Raw genomic sequence first — 24,925 nt, 5'->3', positions numbered from 1 at the left:
CCAACGTAGCAAAACCCTGTCGCTACTAAAAATACAAACAAACTAGCCAGGCATGGTGGTACATGCCTGTAATCCCAGCTACTTGGGAGGCTGAGGCATGAGAATCACTAGAACCCAGGAGGCAGAGGTTGCAATGAGCCACTGCACTTGATCCTGGGCAACAGAGCGAGACTCTGTCTCAAAAAAAAAAAAAAAAAAGACTTTAGCACCTGACTCCCTGTCTTAAATGTTTCTCCTCCCATTATTCTTGGCAACTTCAAGAACCACACAGATAATCTGCCCACACATTGGCCTCTAAATTCCCTGACCACCCTCTTCATACCCAAAAATCTTTTCCTCCATCTCCTCTCAACCACCAATTGTCATGGTCATATGCTAATAGCTATAGTCTCTAATAAGGGATAGGAATATCTGGAAGCTGCAAAAGAGTATCTACGAAAATACAGCAAGAAATTCTACTTAAATTTATTTATTTTAAATGTATTTATTAAAGGAAATTAAAGTATAATTATATTTCATGTACATAGCATATTAATTAAAAATATATTGGGATATATGCTCATTTTTATAAACAGATAGGCACATGTGATCCAAAGACACCACCAGTATCTTGTCATTAACATTAACCACATCCTCCAGAATCAAGCATCTCACACTCTTTCACCTCCCATCTTTCCAGCTCCCAACCCCAACAATTCTTCAACCTCTTTAAAAATCTCTCAATCATTATCCTTTTCATTTTTTCACTGACTGTCCCATCTTTCACATACTTATCTTCCTCCTTTTTCAGCTTATATTCCATGATTCATCACTAAAACCATTCCTGCACATCTGCTCTCAATTTCTGTCTCTCTTCCCCTCAGTTATACGTTCCTGACAAAATCCAATCCTGGTCAAATCCAACTCTACTTATTCTATGCCTGTACCCAAGTACTGAACATAGTTGGATTAAAATATGCAAACTTGCTGGTTGCATTCACTTAACATTTATAATCACAAAGTTAAGGTCTTCAACACTACCCAGCAATACCCCTACATTTCCCTAGTCAATTCTTTCTTACTTTGATGACTTCTTATCTCATCTCCTCAATTCTTCAACAACTCTGTCACTTCCCTCCCAGCAGATGATTTCTTATATTATTTCCCTGAGAAAACAGAATGTCCATATCCTCCCCAACCAAATCTACCAACTATCTGCTTCTCTACCCATGTACTGTTTCTTCCTTTATAACAATGAATTGTCCCTGCTTCTACCTTAAATTCAACCTTTCCACTTGTGTTCTGGCTCCTTTTCTTTCTTTCACTCAAAGACTTTTCCCTAAGGCTACCTCCTCTTCCACCACATCATCAATTTTTCCTTCTCTACCGATCATCTGCATCAGAATTTACACATGGTGCAATACCTGCTAAGCAAAAAATACACCTTGAACACTTGTCTCTCTTCAGGTATTACCTAGTTCTCTGCTTTGTAGCAAATGCTCAAGAAAATAATCTATACTCACCATAATCACTTCTTTTCCTCTAAGCCAATTTAATCAAGCCTTCATCTCCACCACTCCATTGAACCGTCCTCAAAATCATCAGTTCTTTCCACCTTGCCAAATCTAATGGTCACCTTGCTTAACCTCTCAACAGTATTTGACACAGCCAAATACTCCCTTAATACACTTTTTGCACTTGGTTTCTTAGAAAACACGCTATCCTAATTTTCCTATCTCACTACTGCTTGTTTCCTGTCTCCTTTGTTGGCTCCTCCTCTCCTTCCTCACCTCTATATGCTGAAGTGCCTCAAGACTCAGTCCTCAATCCTCTTCTCAATCTGTATTAAAGCATAGGAAATTTCCTATAGCCCCATGGTTCTAAATACTACTTACGATTCAGCCACTTCTCTCCCCTGAGTTTGAGACTCTTATAATTAACTGCTTAATTAAGATCTCCATCTGGATGTCCCAAACGAAAAGCAAACAGAATTCTTGATTTCTCCCTCACATCAAACCTTTTCCTTCCCAAGTATTCCCCTATCACTACAATTAACATTACATTCACCTGGTTGCTCAGGCCAAAAACCTATAGTCATTATTGACTGTCTCTTACTTTACATTATATCTAATCCATCAGTAAGTCCTGTTAACTACACCTTTAAAAAATATATTATCTAGCTGCATGGGTACAAAAAATTGTCAAAACTCACTGGACTGTACACTTAAAATGGATGCATTTTACTGTATGTAAAAGCGTAAATTATACCTCAATAAAGTGTGGTAGTGTTGAGTGTGTATGAGGGTGTGTGTGTGACATCTGACTGTTTCTTTTTCTTTTTTTTTTTTTTGAGACAGAGTCTTACTCTGTCATCCAGGCTGGAGTGCGGTGGCACGATCTTGGCTCACTGCAACCTCTGCCTCCCAGGTTCTAGTGATTCTCCTGCCTCAGCCTCCCAAGTAGCTGGGACTACAGGCATGTGCTACCACACTCGGCTAATTTTTTGTATTTTTTAGTAGAAATGGGGTTTCACCATATTGGACAGGCTGGTCTCGAACTCCTGACCTAGGTCCCCTCAAGTGCTGGGATTACAAGCATGAGCCATGACATCCGGCCATTACATCTGACCATTTCTTAACCACCTACTACTCTGCTGTTTGAATTACTGCAATAACCTCCTAACTAGTATCCCTGCTTCTGCTTTACTCATGACAGTCTATATTCCACAAAACATACCAAGTTTGTTTCTAATTAATGCTTTTCTCTGTTATTTGTAAAATTTATTTCAAAAGTAGTTTATTTGCATCAAGGCTCATGTATCTCTATATCCATGGTCAACAGAGAAATACTTGCTTAAGCCATCCAAAGAAGTGAATCTGAAATTAATACTTCTTAATGTAATTTAGTTTTTATAAATTCAAGTTAACAAAGTACATGTAGCCTTCTAATGTCTAATTGGAAAACTAAGCTGGGATCAGTCACACATATCCTGAAACATCAGATTAAAGTGTTTATATTTTATCTAACAGGCCAGTGTCACAAACTTAAACACTAAGAAAAGCTCCTTTTTTTAACTATTCAAATCCTGGGGTCACAAGGTTGGCAAAGATGTGTAAAATAATGAACAAAATGAAGAGTTACTTTCAGGGTTATATATTCACATTTTTGTACCTCTAGAGTTTTGAACCATGTGATTGTACTGACTATTTAAAATATAAATTATAATTAAAATTATATTTTAAAACAAGAAAAAGGAATTCTTATATGACATAGAAAAATAAGAAACTGAAATAAATATATGACTATTTGGGAAAAGTTTATAGCACTTTCAATATTTTTAGTCTCCCCACCACAACTAAGAATTAAATGGAAAAAATATAAAGATAAAATATGTTCATATATGCAGATAATGGAGACACATGTAAAATGTAATATGTATTCATAAAAGTTTATAGCACTTTCAATATTTTTAGTCCTCCCACTACAACTAAGAATTAGATGGAAAAATACAAAGTTAAAATATGTTCGTATATGTAGATAATGGAGACACATACATGCAAAATATAATATGTATTCATATATAATGATTCATGTCATATATTAGAGAACTCTTATCAGAATTTAATTTGCAATCTACTTAAATTATCATCATAACCACAACTTGCCAACTTTTACAGTTTCCTTAAACACCTGTATAGCCTTTGAGAACTCATAAAGATTTCTCTCCGAAATCTAAAAGCCTACATATGATAAAAGAACGGAACAGAAAGTAAAGAGAGAACTGACATGACTCTTTCAAACTCATCTCCAGAGGCCAATCTTACCACTTGCCAACAGCTACATCAGTTAAACCAAAATTCATAATTAAATGACCTAGGGACAACAATAAGAGTAGGGGGTATAAACCCCATCATCTCTAAATTTGCTACAGCCTCTTTATGTGGCAATCAAGGAATAATGATGAATAGGACCTCCATGGTATACTGTCCTTTTCTCATACGAAAAGAAAAATTCTCATCTAGAACCACTAGAACATAGAACACCAGAATACTTAATAATTCTGGTATTAAGTTCTAGATGTCAGTTCTTGAACCAAGACTTAATACAAGAAGTATTGGGGGTACTTAATACCCCCAATACTTCTAGAAGAACATCCAAATGCGTCTGGTATTAAGTCTAGATCCTATCATAAGACCTGATTTAATAGGTACACCATAATGGCCAACCCTAAAAGTAATCAAGCCATTTATCCAACTGTAATCAAGCTAAATTTTCAATGTAGCTTTCACCTTTAGACACATTAGCAATAACTTAAATTGTTATTTAAAAATTAATAACTTAAAAGCTCAAGGGAAAAAAATTCCAGGAAGGCTGCAAACTGTGAGAAAGAAACTGATTTTCTAACTGAGGAATCACCTGATAATGTTCTATTTCCCTTAAGAAAACGATTAAAATTTAACCATCTTAAAGTTGATGTTCCCAGTATACTGCCAAGTTAAGAAATACCTGTATTCAGGACCTTCTCTAACTTGGTTAAGTACACCCAGATTTCCAACACAAAAGCTTGGATGTCAATCTAGACCTTTTCTTCTCCTTCATCACCATCTTTCCCAGATCCCCAATTGAAATGACCACCAAATCCTATCCATTTTGTGTTCTAAGTGTTTGTCTAGTTAGTTCTCTCCATTCCCTTTGCCACTGCCTAGTCCTAACTTTTTGTCTCCCCTTGTTTATTAAAACAGCTACCCTAATATTGCTGCTTCCAGTCACCCTTTTACTATGATCCTCACTCTACACTGTTGTCCTGGTGATCTTCCAATAGCAAACCTAATATCTCTTCTACACAAAACCTTCCACTATGTTCCTATCACTACAGAATAATGCCCAAGCCATTTATTAACAGCACACAACTTTACATGCTTTCAGTCCTGTCTGACTCTCAAACCTCATCTCACTGCACACCCCCAATCCTACACTTTAAACCCCATTAATATCAAACTATACTGCTTGAATTTCCAGCACATCCCATTCTAGGTAAACCTTCATGCTTCTGCATAGTTGTTGCTTTACTGTAGAAAGTCTTTCACTTCTTCCCTTTGGCTTCCTGGACAACAACTATGAATCTTTCAAAACCCAGCTCAGATCTCAGGAAGCCATCCCAAGAATTCATCCTCTACCCTTAAAGAGTTGTTTTCCCCTCTGCTACCTCTGTACATAATAATGGCATTTATTAGGCACTATGTTCCCAACACTGTTCCAAGCGTTTTACGTGTATTAACTCATTTAATCTTCACAATTACCCTATGAAGTGGCACCATTATGACCTTTAATAGCTACAGAAACTTGAATCACAGAGAAGTTAAATAATCTGTCCTCAAAGATACTCAACTGGATGGAGACAGGTTAAAATCATTATGTCATACATATTTATATTATTGCATCTGTTACAGTGAATTTTTTCACGTGACACTCCTTACACTGGACTATACACTCCTTGAGGACAGGGACCCTAAATCCACAGTACCTGGTGTAAAGTAGGTAATAAGTGCATGCATTTCTCAAACTGATTTTAAAATAACATTCCTAACAAGTTGAAGAGAAAAGCATTCAGAAACTAGTTCCAAATAAATATTCAAATATTCTATAAGAGTTCTAGAATAGAGCAAGCTATTTTTTTAATCTAATAAAAAGGATATTTAAAAGAAAGGTTATTACAGACATGCATTACAGTACTATGAACAAAGAAATGGACTTATTTTGCAATAGTCCATTACTGCTTAATCACTGTAATAAATCAAAACCCAAACAACCATTTGCTTAAAATTAACTTTTTTCTCTCACTAAATAAAACATTTTTGTTGTTTATCATTCAGGGCAATGGAAAGAAAGCCCTATATTTATTCTTCTCAAGTGGAAAGAAGCAAATCACAGACCAGCACCACTAATTACTTCCTTAAATCTGGCCAAAAAATGTATCCCATTAGGCAATTAAAATAAAATACAGTTGCCTGAGTAAGCATTTAACAAAAGAATTTCTAAGGTTTTGTGGATGGCATTCCATTAATCAAATAATGAAAAATTCTTTATCCTAAGCAAAGAAAAATGAAAAAACCAGAATAAAATAGATTACCATCACCCCACAAGAATGTAGACTTCTATATTAAAACTCTATTAAAACATATACCTGTTATAGTAAAACATATGTACACATGCTTACACTATTTCAATAGCCATTCTTTGTCTCCTTAAAATTATAAAAATTGAAGTTATTTTAACACTGATGAATAACCTCAAGACCAAATCTACTGTATTTAGTGTGCTCTCACAGTTACAGTCCTCTGAGCCATACTGAAGCCCAGTAATTAAAATCCACAGGGATGGCACTAGCAGCAACAGTGCACAGCACAGTACTTGTTAGAGTTATCTGCACCCCACCCAGCTTCTACACACTAGTGCACTATAGAAAGGTCAATCTACTATTAAGAAGACACAGAGTTTAGGCCACAGTACGCTTAGGCCACAGCACAGCAAACTCTACCCCCAGGTACATCTTACCATTTCTTCGTACACTCAACCATCAGCTCCTGGTAGGAGGCCACAAACTGGAACTTGGATGCATGTTTTCCCACACGCTGCAGTCTCTTCCAAACTGAAGCCATGACGATCAGTCAATACACTGGAGCAGTTCTGGGTTAGCAATACAGCAGCTTTAATAATGCAGAGAGTCCAAAGCAAAGGAGCTTTGCATGTATGTCTTTTAAAAACTCAACTACAACTCGAAATGATGCTTGGGGTCCATAAGTCTTCTCCCGGTTTCACAGGGTAAATCCCATCTTAAATGAATGGCCCAGTCAAGAACACTATGATATCCATGACAGGATGAATGGGAGGAGGTTCCCTCATGGAGACATCACCATGCCACCTCAGGGGCTATATGATGCGTATTCTGCAGTACTGAAAAGCAAAACAAAGACAAAAAGAGAAAGAACATGAGCATCATGAGAAGTGACTAATCAACCATGTTAAATAACACTGCAAAAGACCATCCCAGTTCTCTGCATGTCTTTTAAACAATGAAACAAAACACCGACCTCAAAAGCCAGTAACATCAAGGATGCAAGACACCAAGGAAGACATTACAATTCATACAGAAGACGTGGAGCGACACATCAGGTAGTCAGCATAACAACAATCCAGAGAGATGGTAACTCCGGGCCCTACCTCCCCTGTTAGCATCACAGAAGGGCAAGTAGAGCGGGAAAGTCTAGGGATGCTGTTTAATGTCCACAGCCAGTCAAAGGGAGGAGTGGAGTATTTTTTAATAAACTTTGTTTTTCAGCCGATAATTAACAGCCTCAAGTCCGAGAATATTTGCTTGCAATAAATTAGGGAGCCAGGAGGAAAGCTGTTTTTCAGTCGGAGGGGGGAAATGGATGGGGAACTAGGAGTAGAGGGAAATCTCCAGGCAGAGAGAGGGCAACGTCCCGGCTCCAGGCCACTTAGGCTCCTTTGCTGCCAACCGGAGGGAAATGGAAACTCCGGCCTGGGCGTGAAGCAATGACCAGCTGGGCAAGTGGACGGTGCGGGGTGCGGTGCCTCCCTCCCCCATCCTCAGGGGAACAGTCCGCCAGAGGCCAGTCTCCTCACGCCAGCAGCCCAGACCCCTGCCCCCCAGCGGAGGCAGGCGGTGGCTGGTCAGCGGTCCCTGTCACCCAGGCGATACTAAAAGACCCCAGCCCGGACCCCGAGCCCCAGCCCCACCGCTCGTCCATTCCCGCCCCCTCCTCACACCTCTAATCCCGCTGTCGGGCTGAGTCTAGCCCCGTTCCCTTCTCAGAGCCGCTCCTTCGTCGCCGCCGCAGCAGCAGCCGCCGCCGCCGCCACCGAGTCCTCCATCCCCGCCGGAGCCACATGGAACAGCCAAGCCAGCCACGGCGCTCGCGGGAGCCGGGATGTGCAGCCCCTCAGGCAGACGGCTCCCCTCACGCCCGCCCCCCTCCCTGACAGATCGCCCCGCGACCGTCCCCCACCCTACCAAATCCAGCCAGAGACGCCGCTCAGCGCCCAGTACCCCCTCCCCCGCCTTCCTCCTCCGCCACCATCATTACCTCCCCCGCCGCACCTCTCACACTAACCCTACCCACTGCAGCTCAACCTCCACCGCCCCGTCGCCATTGGCCGGGCCCCGCGCGTGCCCCGCCCACCTTGGCGACCGGGTCTTAGCGCGGCTGGGGTGCCTCATTGGTAGAACTTCATGCCCATCACAGGGGCTCCACCTTCTCCTTGCTCCGGAGGTGTTTTTTTTCCCCCAGCCGAAATGCGATGCACAGGCTACCTTTTTAAAAAAAAAAAAAAAAAAAAAAGGAACCAAGGACGATCCCGCCCATTCTTCTGATTGGCTTGGAGAGGGAAGCGATAGGCGGGAAGAATGGGGAGTGTTTATAGTGAACTGGAAGATGATTGCAGAAGGTGGCTGTCCGTCAAAGGCACCGCCGGTGCTGGGCGGGGTTTCTAGCCCTAAGGGTGATTGCAGACCTAGAGACTGGCTTCGCTGCAGCAGTGGGCAGTGCGGCTGCCTGTGGATTTCTCTTCTTCTCTCATGTCCGCCAGGAACTGGGTGCGCCCGCTCCTCCGCCACTGGCAACTAGGGTTTTTGCACATACAGCCTATATTTCACCAATTCCTCCTGGAATCTTACCTGACAACCTGAAGTAATGATCCTGCCAGGCACCCCGACTCCCCGCTCAACAATGAGTCAACTGGTCCTCTACGGGATTGAATCAGCTGAGCTAAACACAAAATGTGTACAGTACAATTCTTCTTGTTCGGAGTCTTCAACATTTCTTTGAATCTTGGTTTCTTCTCTTCGCTGTCGGCCTCTTTACCCTAGTGAGAATTGTAGATGGATATGGGAACAGCTAGCCTATAAAAAGGGTGATCAAAGGTAAAGAGGAGGAGACAGAGTGAGGGCAGGAACACTTAACCTTGTTAAAAGAGCCAAGGGCCCTTTTTAGTATATGAAAGCTATGGATACTTTCTCAAGGGGGAAAAAGTGTTCCGTCTCAAAACACGAAAGTTTGTTTTCAGTTTTAGACGGTTCACAGACCTCTGGTGTAGAGAAAGGACAAAGAATGAAACTTCAGGGGAATCCTAGCATTTAAGGAACAAGCAGAGCAAAACGGGAAAGAGACTGAGAAGGAATGATAAGAGAGGTAGCAGCTAAGCAAGTAATGGGCAGATAGTTTAGAAAAAAAAGAGGCAAGCTAACATAAAAAGAAAGTAAGCCAGATGGGCTCTGGAAACAAGGATCATTCAATCTTACTACTAAGGTTGGAAAGTAGGGTGCATGGACAAAGTAGCTTGAAAAGTTAGGGTCTAGGTAGGATTCTTTCAGGGACAGGAAGGGAGAGAAGTGATGGGTGAGAATTGAGTCCATCTGTAGACATTGGGGACCAAGAGAAAGTGGAGAGACAGATGTTGAAGAATCAAGAGAGATGGGAAGACAAATGGAAGGCTTGAATCCATTATAATTCAATTTCCACTTTCAGTAAAGAAACCGAGCTAATAATACAACAGCACAATGCGCATTTTACAGAAAGCATAGTTATTGCTTATTTTGCTAGTCAATTCAAAATGTTAAAATAACCATAATAATCATATTGATTCTTATTTTGTGTGCATCTTAAGAGTTCTCTGATGCCCCTCCTGGGTTGTTCACGAAGTCACTACAACCTATAGCCATTATGATCTCATATAATAATATATTCTGCATCATAAGTAGGCGTTAAGTGTGTGGAATTTTATTTGTGGAAATGGTCTAAATTATTTTCATCCAAGTTGCCCTCAGAAACAATCCACATGATGATCAGAAGGTTTTTGCACCCTATTCATTATTGTTCTTTGTTAGTTCTCAAACTTTCTCATGCAGTCATTCTGGTTTCTTTCAGCATGCTTCCCTTACTCAAAAGAGAGGGGGGAAGAGAGAGAGACAGACCTTATTGTAAAGAAATTCTCTTAAAAGTAGTAAGTTTTAAACAGTGTCTTTAAAAGGAGTAGGGATCCCTAGGGAATCTTCCTCAAGTTGTGGAACATTTCAAGAGACTGATAGTTTCTTATGACAGCTCTTCTTTTTAGGGGAAGCATTTGTCTTGGATGTAAACTCTTACTTTTCCTTCTAGACACCAAGGTAGCTAAGAAGAGATCAAGGTTAGAATAGTTTACTAAATGAATGAAGGAATTAAGAACAGCCCTTGACATTGTTCTGCCACTGACCTCATGTTCATAGGCTGTCTCCTAGAGGCCCTACACAGCAGCTACTTCTTCCCCCATAACATTTTAAAAAATAACTTGTCTACTAACTCAATTTATTGAGGAATATTAAATATAGAATATATTCAGCTCTTTTGGTCTGCTTTGCTGATAATTACTGAATACCAACTGAGTAGTAATCTTTTATTTTTCTTGAGACAGGGTCTCTCTCTGTCACTCAGGCTGGAGTGCTGTTCCCTCATCAAGGCTCACTACAGCCTCAACCACCCAGGCTCAAGAAGTCCTCCCACCCCAACCTTCCGAGTAGCTGGGACTACAATTGCATGCTACCATGCCTGGCTAATTTTTTTTTTTTTTTTTTAAGGAGCAACTCTATTAACTGATAGGCAAATGTTTTGTACTTTTTATAAAGACAGGGTTTCACCATGTTGCCCAGGCCTGAGGTCAAGTGATCTGCCTGCCTCAGCCTTCAAAAGTGCTGAGATTGCAGGCATGAGCCACTACTCCCAGCCTGATCATATTAAATACTACCAATAGTAGGTAAAAGTTACAGTCCCGAAGAGAGAGATCTAAGATGGCCAATCACTAGCAGCTCAGGATTGTAGCTCCCAGTGAAAGCGCAGAGAACAAGAGGACGCCACACTTTCAGACGAATTTTTGTTACTCACGGACCAGGAGATTCCCAGCAGAGAAGCCCCACGGGTCGCCAGAGCGACTCTTGTGGCTGGCACAGCGGTTCTCGGTGCAGAGTAAATGGGACTGGGTCCCCTTTCGGTCAATGTTTGGAGCTCTGGGAAGGCAGAGTTGCCCATTCAGCTGATTGAAAAAGGGACGCAAGAGGGAAGCCAGACCAGAGATTCCTGGACAGAAAAGCACCATGAATCTTAATGCCACTGTTTTAGCCAGCGCAGTGGGTTGCTCAGATTCCGGCACTGGGAATCAATAAGTTGGACGTCCACTCAGAGACCTAATTTGAAAGTCGGTAATCACAAAGACGACAGGTGGATAAATTTACAATGATGGGAAGAAACCAGCGTAAAAAGGCTGAGGATACCCAAAATCAGAATGCTTCTCCCTCTACAGGGGATCACAGTTCCTCATCATCAGGGGAACAAGACCTGATGAAGAACGAGTGCATTCCATTAACAGAATTAGGCTTCAGAAGGTGGATAATAAGAAACTTCTCTGAGTTAAAAGAACATGTTCTAGCCCAACGTAAAGAAACTAAGAACCTTGAAAAAAGGTTTGACGAAATCCTAATGAGAATAGACAATTTAGAGAGGAATATAAGTGAATTAATGGTACTGAAGAATACAATAGGAGAACTCCGCAAAGTATGCACAGGTTTTAACAGTCAAATTGATCAAGCAGAAGAAAGGATATCAGAGGTCGAAGACCAACTTAATGAAATGAAACGAGAAGACAAGATTAGAGAAGAAAGAGTAAAAAGGAATGAGCAAAGTCTCCAGGAAATATGGGACTATGTGAAAAGACCTAATTTACATTTGATAGGTGTACATGAATGTTATGAAGAGAATGAATCCAAGCTGGAAAAATATTCTTCAGGATATTATTCAGGAAAACTTTCCTAACTTAGTAAGGCAGGACAATACTCAACTCCAGGTAATACAGAGAACACCACAAAGATATTCCTCAAGTAGAGCAACCCCAAGACACATAATCGTTAGATTCACCAGGGTTGAAATAAAGGAGAAAATTCTAAGGGCAGCTAGAGAGAAAGGTTAGGTTACCCATAAAGGGAAGCCTATCAGACTCACAGCAGATCTCTCAGCAGAAACCCTACAAACTAGAAGAGAGTGGGGGTCAATATTCAATATCCTCAAAGAAAAGAATTTTCAACCCAGAATCTCATATCCAGCTAAACTAAGCTTCATAAATGAAGGAAAAATAAAATTTTTCTCAAACAATCAAGCACTCAGAGATTTCATCACCACCAGGCCTGCTTTACAAGAGCTTCTGAAAGAAGCATTACACACAGAAAGGAACAGCCAGTATCAGTCATCCCAAAAACTTACCAAAAGGTAAAGAGTATCTCCATAATGAAGAATCTATATCAACTAATGGACAAAATAGCCAGATAGCATTAAATGACAATATTAAACTCACAAATATCAACATTAATCCTAAATTAAAATGGATTAAATGTCCCAATCAAAGACACAGACAGGCAAATTGAATTAAAAAGTCAAAACCCATCAGTACGCTGTATCGAGATCCATCTCATAAGCAAGGACAAAGACTCAAAACAAAGGATTGGAGGAAGACTCACCAATCAAATGGAGAGCAAAAACAAAAACAAAAACAAAAAACAGGAGTTGTAACTTTCGTCTCTGACAAAATAGACTTTAATAGTAACAAAGACTAAAAGAAACAAAGAAGACATTACATAATGGTAAAAGGATCAATGCTGGGAGCCGCGATGGCTCCGGCCAGATGTTGTGGCACTTGAGGAGGTGAGGCTATGAGTTCGATGCCAAGCTGGGCAATATGAGAACCTCTCATTCATTGAAAAAAAAAAAGAAAAGAAAAAAAAGGATCAATGCAACAACAGGAGTCAATGATCATAAATATATATGCACCCAATATAGGAGCACCCAGATACATAAGACAAGTTCTTAATGACTTATAAAGAGACTTGGACTCCTGCACAATAATAGCAGAAGACTGACACCACATTTTTAATATTCAACGGATCGACGAGATAGAAAATTTAACAGGGACATCTATGATTAGAACTCAGACCTGTAACAAGTAAACTCAGTGAATATTTATAGAATTCTTCACCCCAGGTCCACAGAACATACCTTTTTCTCAGTATCACATTACACCTATTTTGAAAGTGACCACATAATTGGAAGTAAATCACTCTTCAGCATTTGCATAGCATTTCACAGACTTAACTGAAATATTGGTTGGCTGTTTGCTTGTTATTTTCTTCCCTTATTCCTTCCTGTCTCCGCTGTTAAGCACAATTATCAGCATAAAAGAGGTTTTTAATACATATTTTTAGATTGCATTCCAGCCTGGGTAATAGAGCAAGACTCCTGTTCTCTCTCCCTTTCTCTTTCTCTTTTTTCTTTCTTTCAAAAAAAAAAAAGAAAATATTGTATTGAATCATAAAATTAATATATGAGTGCTACTGCTAGTAGCACCTCTCAGCATTGGTAAGTATACAGATAAGGAAAAAAAAAAAGTTACAGTCCCTGTTCTCAAAGAGTTTCAGAAACAGATTTTAGGTGTGCACACAAAAAAGTAACACAAATTACTTAACCTCTCGGAGTCCCAGCTTCTTAAAGCATGATTCTGTAAAACAGAAAACAAGCCAGAAAAGAACGAATAGACCTTTAAGAATACTTAGGCAATACTTAGTGCCAAACATCACTACCTCACAGACTAAAGAGTCTTAAAGAGTACATTTAACATTATTTATCTCCCATTAATTCAATTAATACCAAGAGTTGAACAGTAATAATTTAGGTGGACTCAGGATTTTATAATAATTACTAAGAATCCACTTATCCTCAATCCTTGTGACCACTCCTTGTGTCATGGATTAGCTGGAATCTTTTGGCATGCTAGAAGTTACCTTTTTCTTAAGGTCTCATTTCTCCTACTAACCAACAGGTATCTCCTAACCACACTCCCACTTCCAAGATTGCTCACTGTGTCTGCCCCCTTCTAATTCCCTGTTTACTTGGGTCTTGATTTATCATCTCCTTCTGTCCCACATTTAATGCAAGTTACATTAATTATCCTGTCCATTTGAACGAGGTTGTTGACTGCAAAATGTTTTACTAACGGAAGATTCAACATTTAAAGTAATTTCAAATTTTCCTTTAAATATCATCAAGCTTAAAATTAAGATAGAATACAAAGAAATAAGTGGAAAATGGCATCCAAAAACTTTAAATCTCCTCTGCCATGCAATTTTGAGAATGACAGAGATTATTTTCTGCAAAATAACTTTCACTGCTTCAGCTAGTCACTGCTTCAGCTAGTCACTGCTTCAGAAACTTTGCAAATGGAGATTCTAGTCTATGAAATGCAGCCATAGTCTTGAGTTATTATTATCTTTCCTAGCGCTAAAATTCTTATCTTTGGGTTTTACAGTTATTGCAGTAAAAATTGCCAGAGGTATTACTGCAGGATTTAACTACTAATGGAATTTATCTGTGCCTTATTCCTAATAATAAGATTTACTCCTAATATTTGTATTTTTTTTCCAGTTACTGCAGCGGTTGTACTATACCCAAAAATATTACTGCAATTTTTAACTGCTAATGAAATTGTTTTAAACCCACAGCAAACAAATTTACTTCCAACAATCCTATAGCAATTTTTATGTCCTTAAAAACTCACCGTGACAGGCTAATACTTTTAAAATTTTAACTGATGGTTCCTGTAGTAGTTGTTTTTCCACGTACTAAATATTTCCTTTCTTGCTACGGCTTTACTCCTCTTATATCCCACCCAAAGATATCCTCAGCATTGCACTCAACCTCATTTAGGCTGGTCTTTGCTCATTGTTTCAGGAAAGAAATATAACAGAATGCAGAAAAACAAAATTTTTTTCTTGGTTTTCCAGTTTTTTTTTTTTTTTTAATTGCACTTTATGTTCCGGGGTACATGTGAAGAACATGCAGGATTGTTGCATAGGTACCTACGTGGAAATGTGGTTTGCTGCCTCCATCCCCATCACCTATATCTGGCATTTCTTCCCATGTTATCCCTCCCCAACTTCCTACCCCCCGCTGTCCCTCCCCTAGTCACTCCCAACAGACCTCAGTGTGTGATGCTCCCCTCCCTGTGTCCGTGGGTTCTCATTGTTCAACACCCGCCTATGAGTGAGAACTGCAGTGCTTGATTTTCTGTTCTTGTGTCAATTTGCTGAGAATGATGGTTTCCAGGTTCATTCATGTTCCTACAAAGGACACGAACTCATCGTTTTTTATGGCTGCATAGTATTCCATGGTGTATATGTTTTTCCTGTCCATTCTATCATTGATGGGCATTTGGGTTGGTTCCAGGTCTTTGCTATTGTAAACAGTGCCACAGTGAACATATGTGTGCATGTGTCTTTATAACAGAATGATTTATAATCCTTTGGATATATACCTAGTAATGGGATTGCTGGGTCGAACGGAATTTCTATTTCTAGGTCCTTGAGGAATTGCCACACTATCTTCCACAATGGTTGAACTAATTTACACTCCCACCAACAGTGTAAAAGTGTTCCTATTTCTTCACATCCTCTCCAGTATCTGTTGTCTCCAGATTTTTTAATGATCATCATTCTAACTGGTGTGAGATGGTATCTCAAAATGGTTTTGATTTGCATTTCTCTAATGACCAGTGATGGATGATGAGCATTTTTTCATATGTTTGTTGGCCTCATATATATCTTCTTTTGAAAAGTGTCTGTTCATACCCTTTGCCCACTTTTAAATGGGTGTGTTTGTTTGTTTTCTTATAAATCTGTTTTAGTTCTTTGTAGATTCTGGATATTAGCCCTTTGTCAGATGGGTACATTGCAAAAATTTTTTCCTATTCTGTTGGTTGTGAGTTCACTCTGACTGTTTCTTTTGCTGTGCAGAAGCTGTGGAATTTAATTAGATCCCATTTATGTATTTTGGCTTTTGTTGCCAATGTTTTTGGTGTTTTAGTCATGAAGTCCTTGCCTATGCCTATGTCCTGAATGGTTTTGCCTAGGTTTTCTTCTAGGGTTTTTATGGTGTTAGGTCTGATATTTAGATCTTTAGTCCATCTGAGGTCAATTTTAGTGTAAAGTGTCAGGAAGGGGTCCAGTTTCTGCTTTCTGCACATGGCTAGCCAGTTTTCCAAACACCATTTATTAAACAGAGAATCTTTTCCCCATTACTTGTTTTTGTGAGGTTTGTCAAAGAGCAGATGTTTGTAGATGTGTGGCGTTACCTCCGAGGCTTCTGTTCTGTTCCATTGGTCTATATTTCTGTTTTGGTACCAGTACCATGCTGTTTTGATTACTGTAGACTTGTAGTATAATTTGAAGTCAGGTAGTGTGATGACTCTAGCTTTGTTCTTTTTGCTTAGAATTGACTTGGCTATGCGGGCTCTCTTTTGGTTCCATATCAAGTTTAAGGTAGCTTTTCCAGTTCTGTGAAGAAGGTCATTGGTAGCTTGATGGGGATAGCATTGAATCTGTAAATTACTTTGGGGAGTATGGCCATTTTCACAATATTGATTCTTCCTAACCATGAACATGGAATGTTTCTCCATCTGTTTGTGTCCTCTCTTATTTCGTTGAGCAGTGGTTTGTAGTTCTCCTTGAAGAGGTCCTTCACGTTCCTTGTTAGTTGTATTCCTAGGTATTTGATTCTCTTTGTAGCAATTGTGAATGGCAGTTCGTTCTTGATTTGGCTCTCTTGAAGTCTGTTATTGGTGTATAGGAAAGCTTGTGATTTTTGCACATTGATTTTGTATCCTGAGACTTTGCTGAAGTTGCTTATCAGTTTCAGGAGATTTTGGGCTGAGACGATGGGGTCTTCTAGATATACAATCATGTCATCTGCAAATAGAGACAATTTGACTTCCTTCTTTCCTATTTGAATACCCTTTATTTCTTTTTCTTGCCTGATTTCTCTGGCTAGAACTTCCAGTACTGTATTGAAGAGGAGTGGTGAGAGAGGGCATCCTTGTCTAGTGCCAGATTTCAAAGGGAATGCTTCCAGTTTTTGCCCATACAGTATGATACTGGCTGTTGGTTTGTCGTAAATAGCTTTTATTATTTTGAGATATGTTCCATCGATACCTAGTTTATCGAGAGTTTTTAGCATAAAGTGCTGTTGAATTTTTTCAAAGGCCTTCTCTGCATCTATTGAAATAATCATGTGGTTTTTGTCTTTGGTTCTGTTGATGTAGTGGATTACGTTTAAAGACTTGCGTATGTTGAACCAGCCTTGCATCCCCAGGATGAAGCCTACTTGATCGTGATGGATAAGCTTTTTGATGTGCTATTGCAATCAGTTTCCCAGTATTTTATTGAAGATTTTTTCATCTATGTTCATCATGGATATTGGCCTGAAGTTTTCTTTTCTTGTTGAGTCTCTGCCGGGTTTTGGTATCAGGATGATGTTGGTCTCATAAAATGATTTGGGAAGGATTCCCTCTTTTTGGTTTGTTTGGAATAGTTTCAGAAGGAGTGGTACCAGCTCCTCTTTGTACGTCTGGTAGAATTCGACTGTGAACCCATCTGGACCTGTGCTTTTTTTGGTTGTTAGGCTATTAATTGCTGCCTCAACTTCAGCCCTTGTTATTGGTCTATTGAGGGTTTCGACTTCTTCCTGGTTTAGGCTTGGGAGGATGCAAGTGTCCAGGAATTTATCCATTTCTTCCAGGTTTACTCGTTTATATGTGTAAGGCTGGTTGTGTCGCCGAGAGCTCGGATGCTCCCCACTCCCTCACGGAGAGCTCGGACACACCCCCTCTCTTCGCCGGGAGCTTGGACACACCTCTTTCCATTGCCGGAAGCTTCCACATACCCCTTCCCCTCGCCGGGAGCTCTGACACACCTCCTTCCCTTGCCGGGAGCTCGGAAACCCCCCTCGGGAGCCTGGGAGAAAAAGCCCTGCCGGGATCTACCTGATACCATTTTGTCCTATCTGGGCCCCACTCCCTGCCTGCCATGTTGTCTTCCTGCCTACCATTTTGTCCTATCTGGGCCCCACTCCCTGACATTTTGTTCCATCCAGGCCCCACTCCCCGCCATTTAGTCCCACTCACCTTGGGCACAACCAATCAAATGCCTCCATTCCCTATAAAACCCCACGTCTGAGAGGAGTTCACACAACTTCTCCGGCCCTTCCTGTTGGACTGCAGAACCTCACCCGGGAGCCTGAATAAACCCTTCACATTGAATTATTTTCGTGCTGGCCTCAGTTTCTTTATCTTACACTCGGCGAAAACAGACCTTACAATATGCATAGAGTTCTTTGTAGTAATCTTTGATGGTGGTTTGTATTTCTGTGGAATCTGCAGTGATATCCCCTTTATCGTTTTTTATTGCATCTATTTGATTATTCTCTCTTTTCTTTTTTATTAATCTGGCTAGTGGTCTATTTTTTTTATCTTTTCAAAAAACCAGCTCCTGGATTTGTTGATTTTTTGAAGGTTTTTTTGTGTCTCTATGTCCTTCATTTCTGCTCTGATATTAGTTATTTCTTGTCTTCTGCTAGCTTTTGAGTTTTTTTGATCTTGCTCCTCTAGCTCTTTCAATTTTGATGATAGGGTGTCGATTTTAGATCTTTCCTTGCTTCTCGTGTGGGCACTTCTTGCTATAAATTTTCCTCTAGACACTGCTTTAAATGTGTCCCAGAGATTCTGGTACATGTGTCTTCGTTCTCATTGGTTTTGAAGAACATCTTTATTTCTGCCTTCATTTCATCATTTATCCAGTTAACATTCAAGAGCCAGTTGTTCGGTTTCCAGGAAGTTGTGTGGTTCTTAGTTTCTTAATCCTGAGTTCTAATTTGATTGCACTGTGGTCTGAGAGACTGTTTGTTATGATTTCCAATCTTTTGCATTTGCTGAGGAGTGATTTACTTCCAATTATGTGGTCAATTTTAGAGTAGCTGTGATGTGGTACTGAGAAGAATGTATATTCTGTGGATTTAGGGTGGAGAGTTCTGTAGATGTCTATTAGATTTGCTTGGTCAACGTCTGAGTTCAAGTCCTGGATATCCTTGTTAATTTCCTTTCTCGTTGATCTGTCTAATATTGACAGTGGAGTGTTAAAATCTCCCACTATTATTGTATGGGAGTCTAAATCTCTTTGTAGGTTAAGAACTGGCTTTATGTATCTGGGTGCTTCTCTATTGGGTGCATATATATTTAGGATAGTTAGCTCTTCTTGTTGCATTGATCCTTTTACCATTACATAATGTCCTTCTTTGTCTCTTTTGATCTTTGTTGGTTTAAAGTCTATTTTATCAGAGACTAGGAATGCAACTCCTGCTTTTTTTTTGCTCTCCATTTGCTTGGTAAATCTTCCTCCATCCCTTTATTTTGAGCCTATGTGTATCCTTGCATGTGAGATGGGTTTCTTAGATACAGCACACTCATGCGTTTTGACATTTTAACCAATTTGCCAGTCCATGTCTTTTGATTGGGTCATTTAGCCCATTTACATTTAAGGTTAATATTGTTATGTGTGAATTTGATCCTGCCATTTTGATGCTAGTTGGCTGTTTTGCCTGTTAGTTGATGCAATTTCTTCATTGTATCGCTGCTCTTTAACATTTGGTACGTTTTTGGAGTGGCTGGTACTGGTTGTTCCTTTCTATGTTTAGTGCTTCTTTCAGGAGCTCTTGTAAGGCAGGCCTGGTGGTGATGAAATCTCTGAGCAATTGCTTGTTTGTAAAGGATTTTATTTCTCCTTCACTTAGTGAAGCTTAGTTTGACTGGATATGAAATTCTAGGTTGAAAATTCTTTTCCTTAAGGATGTTGAATATTGGCTCCCACTCTCTTCTGGCGTGTAGGGTTTCTGCTGAGTGATCCTCTGTGAGTCTGATTGGCTTCCCTTTGTTGGTGACCCGACCTTTCTCTCTGGCTGTCCTTAGCATTTTTTTCCTTCATTTCAACCCTGGTGAATCTGACAATTATGTGCCTTGGGGTTGCTTTTCTTGAGGAATACGTTCTGGTGTTCTCTGTATTTCCTGGACTTGAATATTGGCCTGCCTTCCTAGGTTGGGGAAGTTCTCCTGGATAATATCCCAAAGAGTGTTTTCCAGCTTGGATTCATTCTCTCCATCACATTCAGTTATACCTATCAAACGTAGATTAGGTCTTTTCACCTAATCCCATATTTCTTGGAGGATTTATTCATTTCTTTTTACTCTTTTTTCTCTAATCTTGCCTTCTCTTTTTATTTCATTGAGTTGATCTTCAATCTCTGATATCCTTTCTTCTTCTTGGTCGATTTGGCTATTGAAACTTGTGTTTGCTTCGCAAAGTTCTTGGGTTGTGTTTTTCATTTATATTTTTCTCTAAGCTGTTTATTCTCATTAGCATTTCATCAAACCTTTTTTCAAGGTTCTTAGTTTCTTTGTATTGGGTTAGAACATGTTCTTTTAGCTCAGAGAAGTTTGTTGTTACCCACCTTCTGAAGCCTGTTTCTGTCAATTCATCAGACTCCCTATCCATCCAGCTTTGTTCCCTTGCTGGTGAGGAGTTGTGATCCCTTGGAAGAGGAGAGGCATTCTGGTTTTGGGTGTTTTCATCCTTTTTCATTGGTTTCTTCCCATCTTTGTGGATTTATCTACCTGTGGTCTTTGTAGTTGGTGACTTTCGGATGGGGTCTCTGAGTGGACATCCTTTTTGTTGATGATGTAGTTATTTCTTTCTGTTTTTTAGTTTTCCTTCTAATAGTCATGCCCCTCTGCTGTAGGACTGTTGGAGGTCCACTCCAGACCCTGCTTGCCTGGGAATCACCTGTAGCAGCTGCAGAAAAGTAAGGGTTGCTGCCAGTTTCTTCCTCTGTTATCTTTGTCCCAGAAGGATACCCACCAGATGTCAGCCTGTGCTCTCCTTTATGAGGTGTCTCTTTGGATGTACAAGGGTCTGGGAGCTGCTTGAGGCGGTGGTCTGTCCCTTATAGGAGCCCAAGTGCTGAGCTGTGTGCTAAGTTGTTCCATTCAGAGCTGCTGGGCAGTTACATTTAAGACTGCTGCAGCAGAAATCATAACCACCTTTTTTTCCCAGGTGCTCTGTCCTGGGAAGGTGGGGCTTTATTTATAAATTCCTGATGTGCTGCTGCCTTTTTTCAGAGATGCCCTGCCCAGCGAAGAGGCAGCCTAGTCACAGTCTGCCAGCAGAGGCGTTGCTGAGCTGCCATGGCCTCTGCCCAGCTGCTGTGTGAACTCTCTTGTAGTTTTGTTTATAGAGGAATAGTTAGAACTGCCTGGGTAATGGCGGACTGTCTCTGTAATGGCGGACTGCCTTGGTAATGGCTGATTGCCTCAGTAATGGCAGACTGCCTCGGTAATGGCGGACTGCCTCAGTAATGGTGGATGCCCTTCCCCCACAAAGCTGGACTGTCCCGGGTCCAGCTGTGCTTGCTGTGAAACTCTCAATCCAGAGCGTTTCAGATTGCTGGTATTTGTGGGGGTGGGACCCACCGAGCCAGATCTCCTGGCTCCCTGTTTCAGCCCCCTTTTTTTTCAGTTGAATGGTTGACTCTGTCTCCAGGCATTTCAGGTGCCAGTTGAAACAGCACCCAGATTTGTGTGAGATTTTGGGCAGAGACCCACTGCGCTGGCTGAAACAGCCTTACTGGAGACTTGTGACACTTTTCCACCTGGGAATCTCCTGGTCTGTGGGCAGTAAAAAGTTGTTTGGAAATGTGGTGAACACTCACCCTCTGTGTTCTCACTGGGAACTGCACTCCAGAGCTGTTCCTATTCAGCCATCTTGGATAGTCTGTTGGTTTTTGAGTTTCAAAAGCCTATCCCTTTGAGGAATAATGCAATGGAATCCAGTTAAACCTGCAGTGTTTGCCTATGGCCACATGTAACTATCGAATACTTGAAATATGGCTAACCCAAATTGAGATGTGCTATAAGTATAAAATATATACTGATTTCAGACTTAGTATGTAGAAAATATTAATATATTAATAAGATTTATATTGATTACATATTAAAATATTTTTGATATATTTGGTTAAATAAAAGACAGTAAAATTAATTTTACCTGTTCCTTTACTCTTTTTTGATGCAGCTATTGGAAAAATGTAAATTATAGATGTGGCTCACATTATATTCCTATTAGATAGTGCTGTTATAGACAGTAGTAAAACTTCCTTTCCCAAAGATGAGAAATGAGTTTCCTGGGCTAGAAGGGAAAGACAGAACTTGGAGGGGATGTAATGAAAGCTGGATATTAGTGGATTTCTAAGAACAGGACCTCATCTCACCCTATTATGGCACAAGCTTTGAAGAAGAGCAACTGAAATGATAGGATCTATCTATGGGATCTGGGAACTAATAGAAATATAATTTTTTTCCTTATTAGAGACCTGGAGAGGTGTCAATACCCTTAAGATAAGAAAAAACTAGGTTGTTATTTAGGTCAGTCAAGACTTTGGAGTGGCACAGTCCAGTAGAACTTTCTATGATGAACATATATCTGGCTGCCCAATGGAGTAACCATGAGCCACTCTGAACTATTGGACATGCGAAATGTGGCTAGTGTCACTGAAGAAGTTGAGTTTTAATATTATTTAATTTAAATTTATTTATTGGCTACATGTGGCTAGTAGCTACCATAATGAACAGTGCAAACTTACATAGTACCATGGAGGTTCTGGAAGCCCAGCACAATTTCCAGATACCTGAAAGGGTACAGAGGCATTGCAGAGCCACCAGACCTAAAGAGTCCCTGCTGATGGACCAAAATCGACCCAGCAGCAATCCATGGAGCTGGCTGCTATCGCAGAAAGATGCATATTAGAACTCTAAGAGGAGCGAGCATAGCAGATGAGGAGCAAGGATGCCCCATCCCCTTCCCCTGACATGCTGATGCTATGTAAGCCCCTGCGATTGAGGTGCAGTTCCTGCCAAATTGACTATGATTAAGTGTTTGCCACCCCTTGTGAAATCAGAGCTTGAAATAGAAATTAGATTGAGTAATGGGAAAATAAAACTGTGTTTCTTGCCAACCTGAATTTCTTTAGATTGAGATTTATGCCTGTTATATAACCTTAAAAAATAACTCTTAACAAAATAATAAACTTAAATAATAACTCTTAACAAAATAATTTAAAACCTATGTTTATTCTTTTAAAAGGTGGCCTTTTTTTTTTTTTTTGACTCTATCATTATAGGACCCAAGTTCTTTGATTAACATAAAGGATTAGAAAAGCTTCATTAGAAAATCATCTTTCAATTAAAAACAGTATTCTTTGGTGAAATTGTTTCTGTTGCAGTTACCCATGAACAAATCTTTCAAGTTAGTAATAATGAAGCTTTGCACATTGAACCTGAGATTGCCCTAAGTCCAGGACCTCAGTTGTATACTAAAAATCCAATTTTGTCCAGCTCCATAGCATCTAGAAAAGGCCAAAATGGGCTTGGTTGGTAAAGGCAGAGGAGCATCCCTGACTACCTTGAAACTCAGGTACTGAGACTGAATCATCGACTGGTGATTCTGCAAGACTGACTCCTGTTGTTAATCTGGAGCAACACAGTGAATAACTACAAGCTTAGGAATCTTTAAGAATATATTTCAGGCAATGATGATATTCAAAATGTGGACATTCAATGTGTTAACAACAGCACAGCACAGGCATTAATCAGTTAGAATGATGACAACTGTAAACCATTGACCTACTTGTCCCATTGTGGACTAACTAAATACCAGTCCTAACTCTAGAGTGCCCTTACTGGTCTATAGGATCCTCTCCATCTAACCCTTCTATTTACTTGAGATATTTTCATGATGGTGAAGTCCCTCCCAGTCCACAAACGTGTATGTCAAGGTAAAGGCAGCTATCTGAGATAATTTACACACTGCAAATAAGTGGGCCATTACTGGGATTATGGAAGCAAAGATTTGAGTTGGAATTAAGAGCATAGCTGAGAAAGTCTTTGCTAAATTAAATAAATTCATCACCTGTAAAATCAGTAGGGATTCTTGAGCAAGACTTACTGATTATTTCCCATGAAATGTTAAGAGGCTTTGGCAAATTATAAGGCGTAGACTGACCTTTGCTTAATTTCTTCTGTGATTTCAATAATTGGAAAAAAAGATCCAGTTAACCAGATACAGCATCCAGCCAGTGTTTTCCTCTGAATAATTCATAGATGATTATATTTGTATGAGCAAGATAATATAATTAATATCTTCTGAAATAATAAGGCTAGACAGGAAAGGCTAAGAAAAGCTGGTAGAAATTCATAATCTTGGAGGGCACTGACTACCACCCTTGTGGTATAAAATCAAAGCACCTCCATCCCATACAGTACAGAGAACACACACACAAAAAGCAAAATTTCAAAGCAAGCTGAAATCAGGCAAAACTCCACTTACCAGGGCGCTGGGTATGAACCAAGGGAACGTAGACCTGTTACTGAAATTTGTCCCAGATAAGTGGAGCTGGAAAATAAACCCGGCTTTCAAAGGGCAGGATTAACTCATGCACAGTTTAGGCAATCTTCTGGGCAGGGCAAGATAGAGAAAAATTCCAGGGCAAGGGCAATAACATGAGAGCCAGAGAGCTGCAATATTGTTCCAGGTCTCTCTTTTCACAGCAAGTCACCCAATTAGTTACTGGGCTCACAGTGATCAGAACATAGCCTGGAAAGCGAAGATGACATCGTGAGACCTGCCGTATATTTCTTCCTATTGTGTCACAATTTTTGGATACTATTTTTTAAAATATTCCCAATAATGCATCATTGATCTCTTTCTCCAAGAATTCAAGTGTTGAGCAAGTCAGGTTTTTGTGCCATAGTTCAGTCTTCTGAAGAAACCCTGTTATCTTTAAAATTTTAAAAATCACAATATTTTATCCCTGAAATAAGTTTAGTCTATTTTAGATATTGAATATAGTACTGAGTTACATATATTAAGAGAGCCCCTTGAAACAACTGTCTTGCATTATCAGTGTCCCATTTCTCATTT

The 24,925-nt window shown here is 39.9% G+C and overlaps 1 protein-coding gene across 9 annotated transcripts in view; it reads right to left on the bottom strand.

Annotated features, from left to right (window-relative positions):
* EHBP1 (EH domain binding protein 1) overlaps positions 1-24,412 on the bottom strand; it is a 369,328-nt gene extending 344,916 nt beyond the window's left edge. For 3 of the 9 annotated variants that reach the window (XM_012477187.2, XM_064364167.1, XM_064364168.1), the window contains exons 1-2: positions 8,088-8,172; positions 6,535-6,933 (exon numbers count right to left, since the gene is read on the bottom strand). In XM_012477187.2, coding sequence (XP_012332610.1) covers positions 6,535-6,638 — 104 coding nt within the window. In that variant the 5' untranslated portion in view covers positions 6,639-6,933; positions 8,088-8,172. Of the gene's footprint in view, positions 1-6,534; positions 6,934-7,770; positions 8,173-24,331 lie in introns of those variants that run through there. The other 6 variants (XM_012477185.2, XM_012477191.2, XM_012477190.2 and 3 more) reach the window with 4 other exon arrangements.
* Between the last annotated feature and the right edge of the window lie 513 nt (positions 24,413-24,925).

The sequence above is a fragment of the Aotus nancymaae genome, unplaced genomic scaffold, assembly GCF_030222135.1.
Source record: "Aotus nancymaae isolate 86718 unplaced genomic scaffold, 86718_ANA_hifiasm-v0.15.2.pri h1tg000057l, whole genome shotgun sequence".
Lineage (NCBI taxonomy): Eukaryota > Metazoa > Chordata > Mammalia > Primates > Aotidae > Aotus > Aotus nancymaae.
This window is presented reverse-complemented; position numbering and strand designations above follow the sequence as displayed.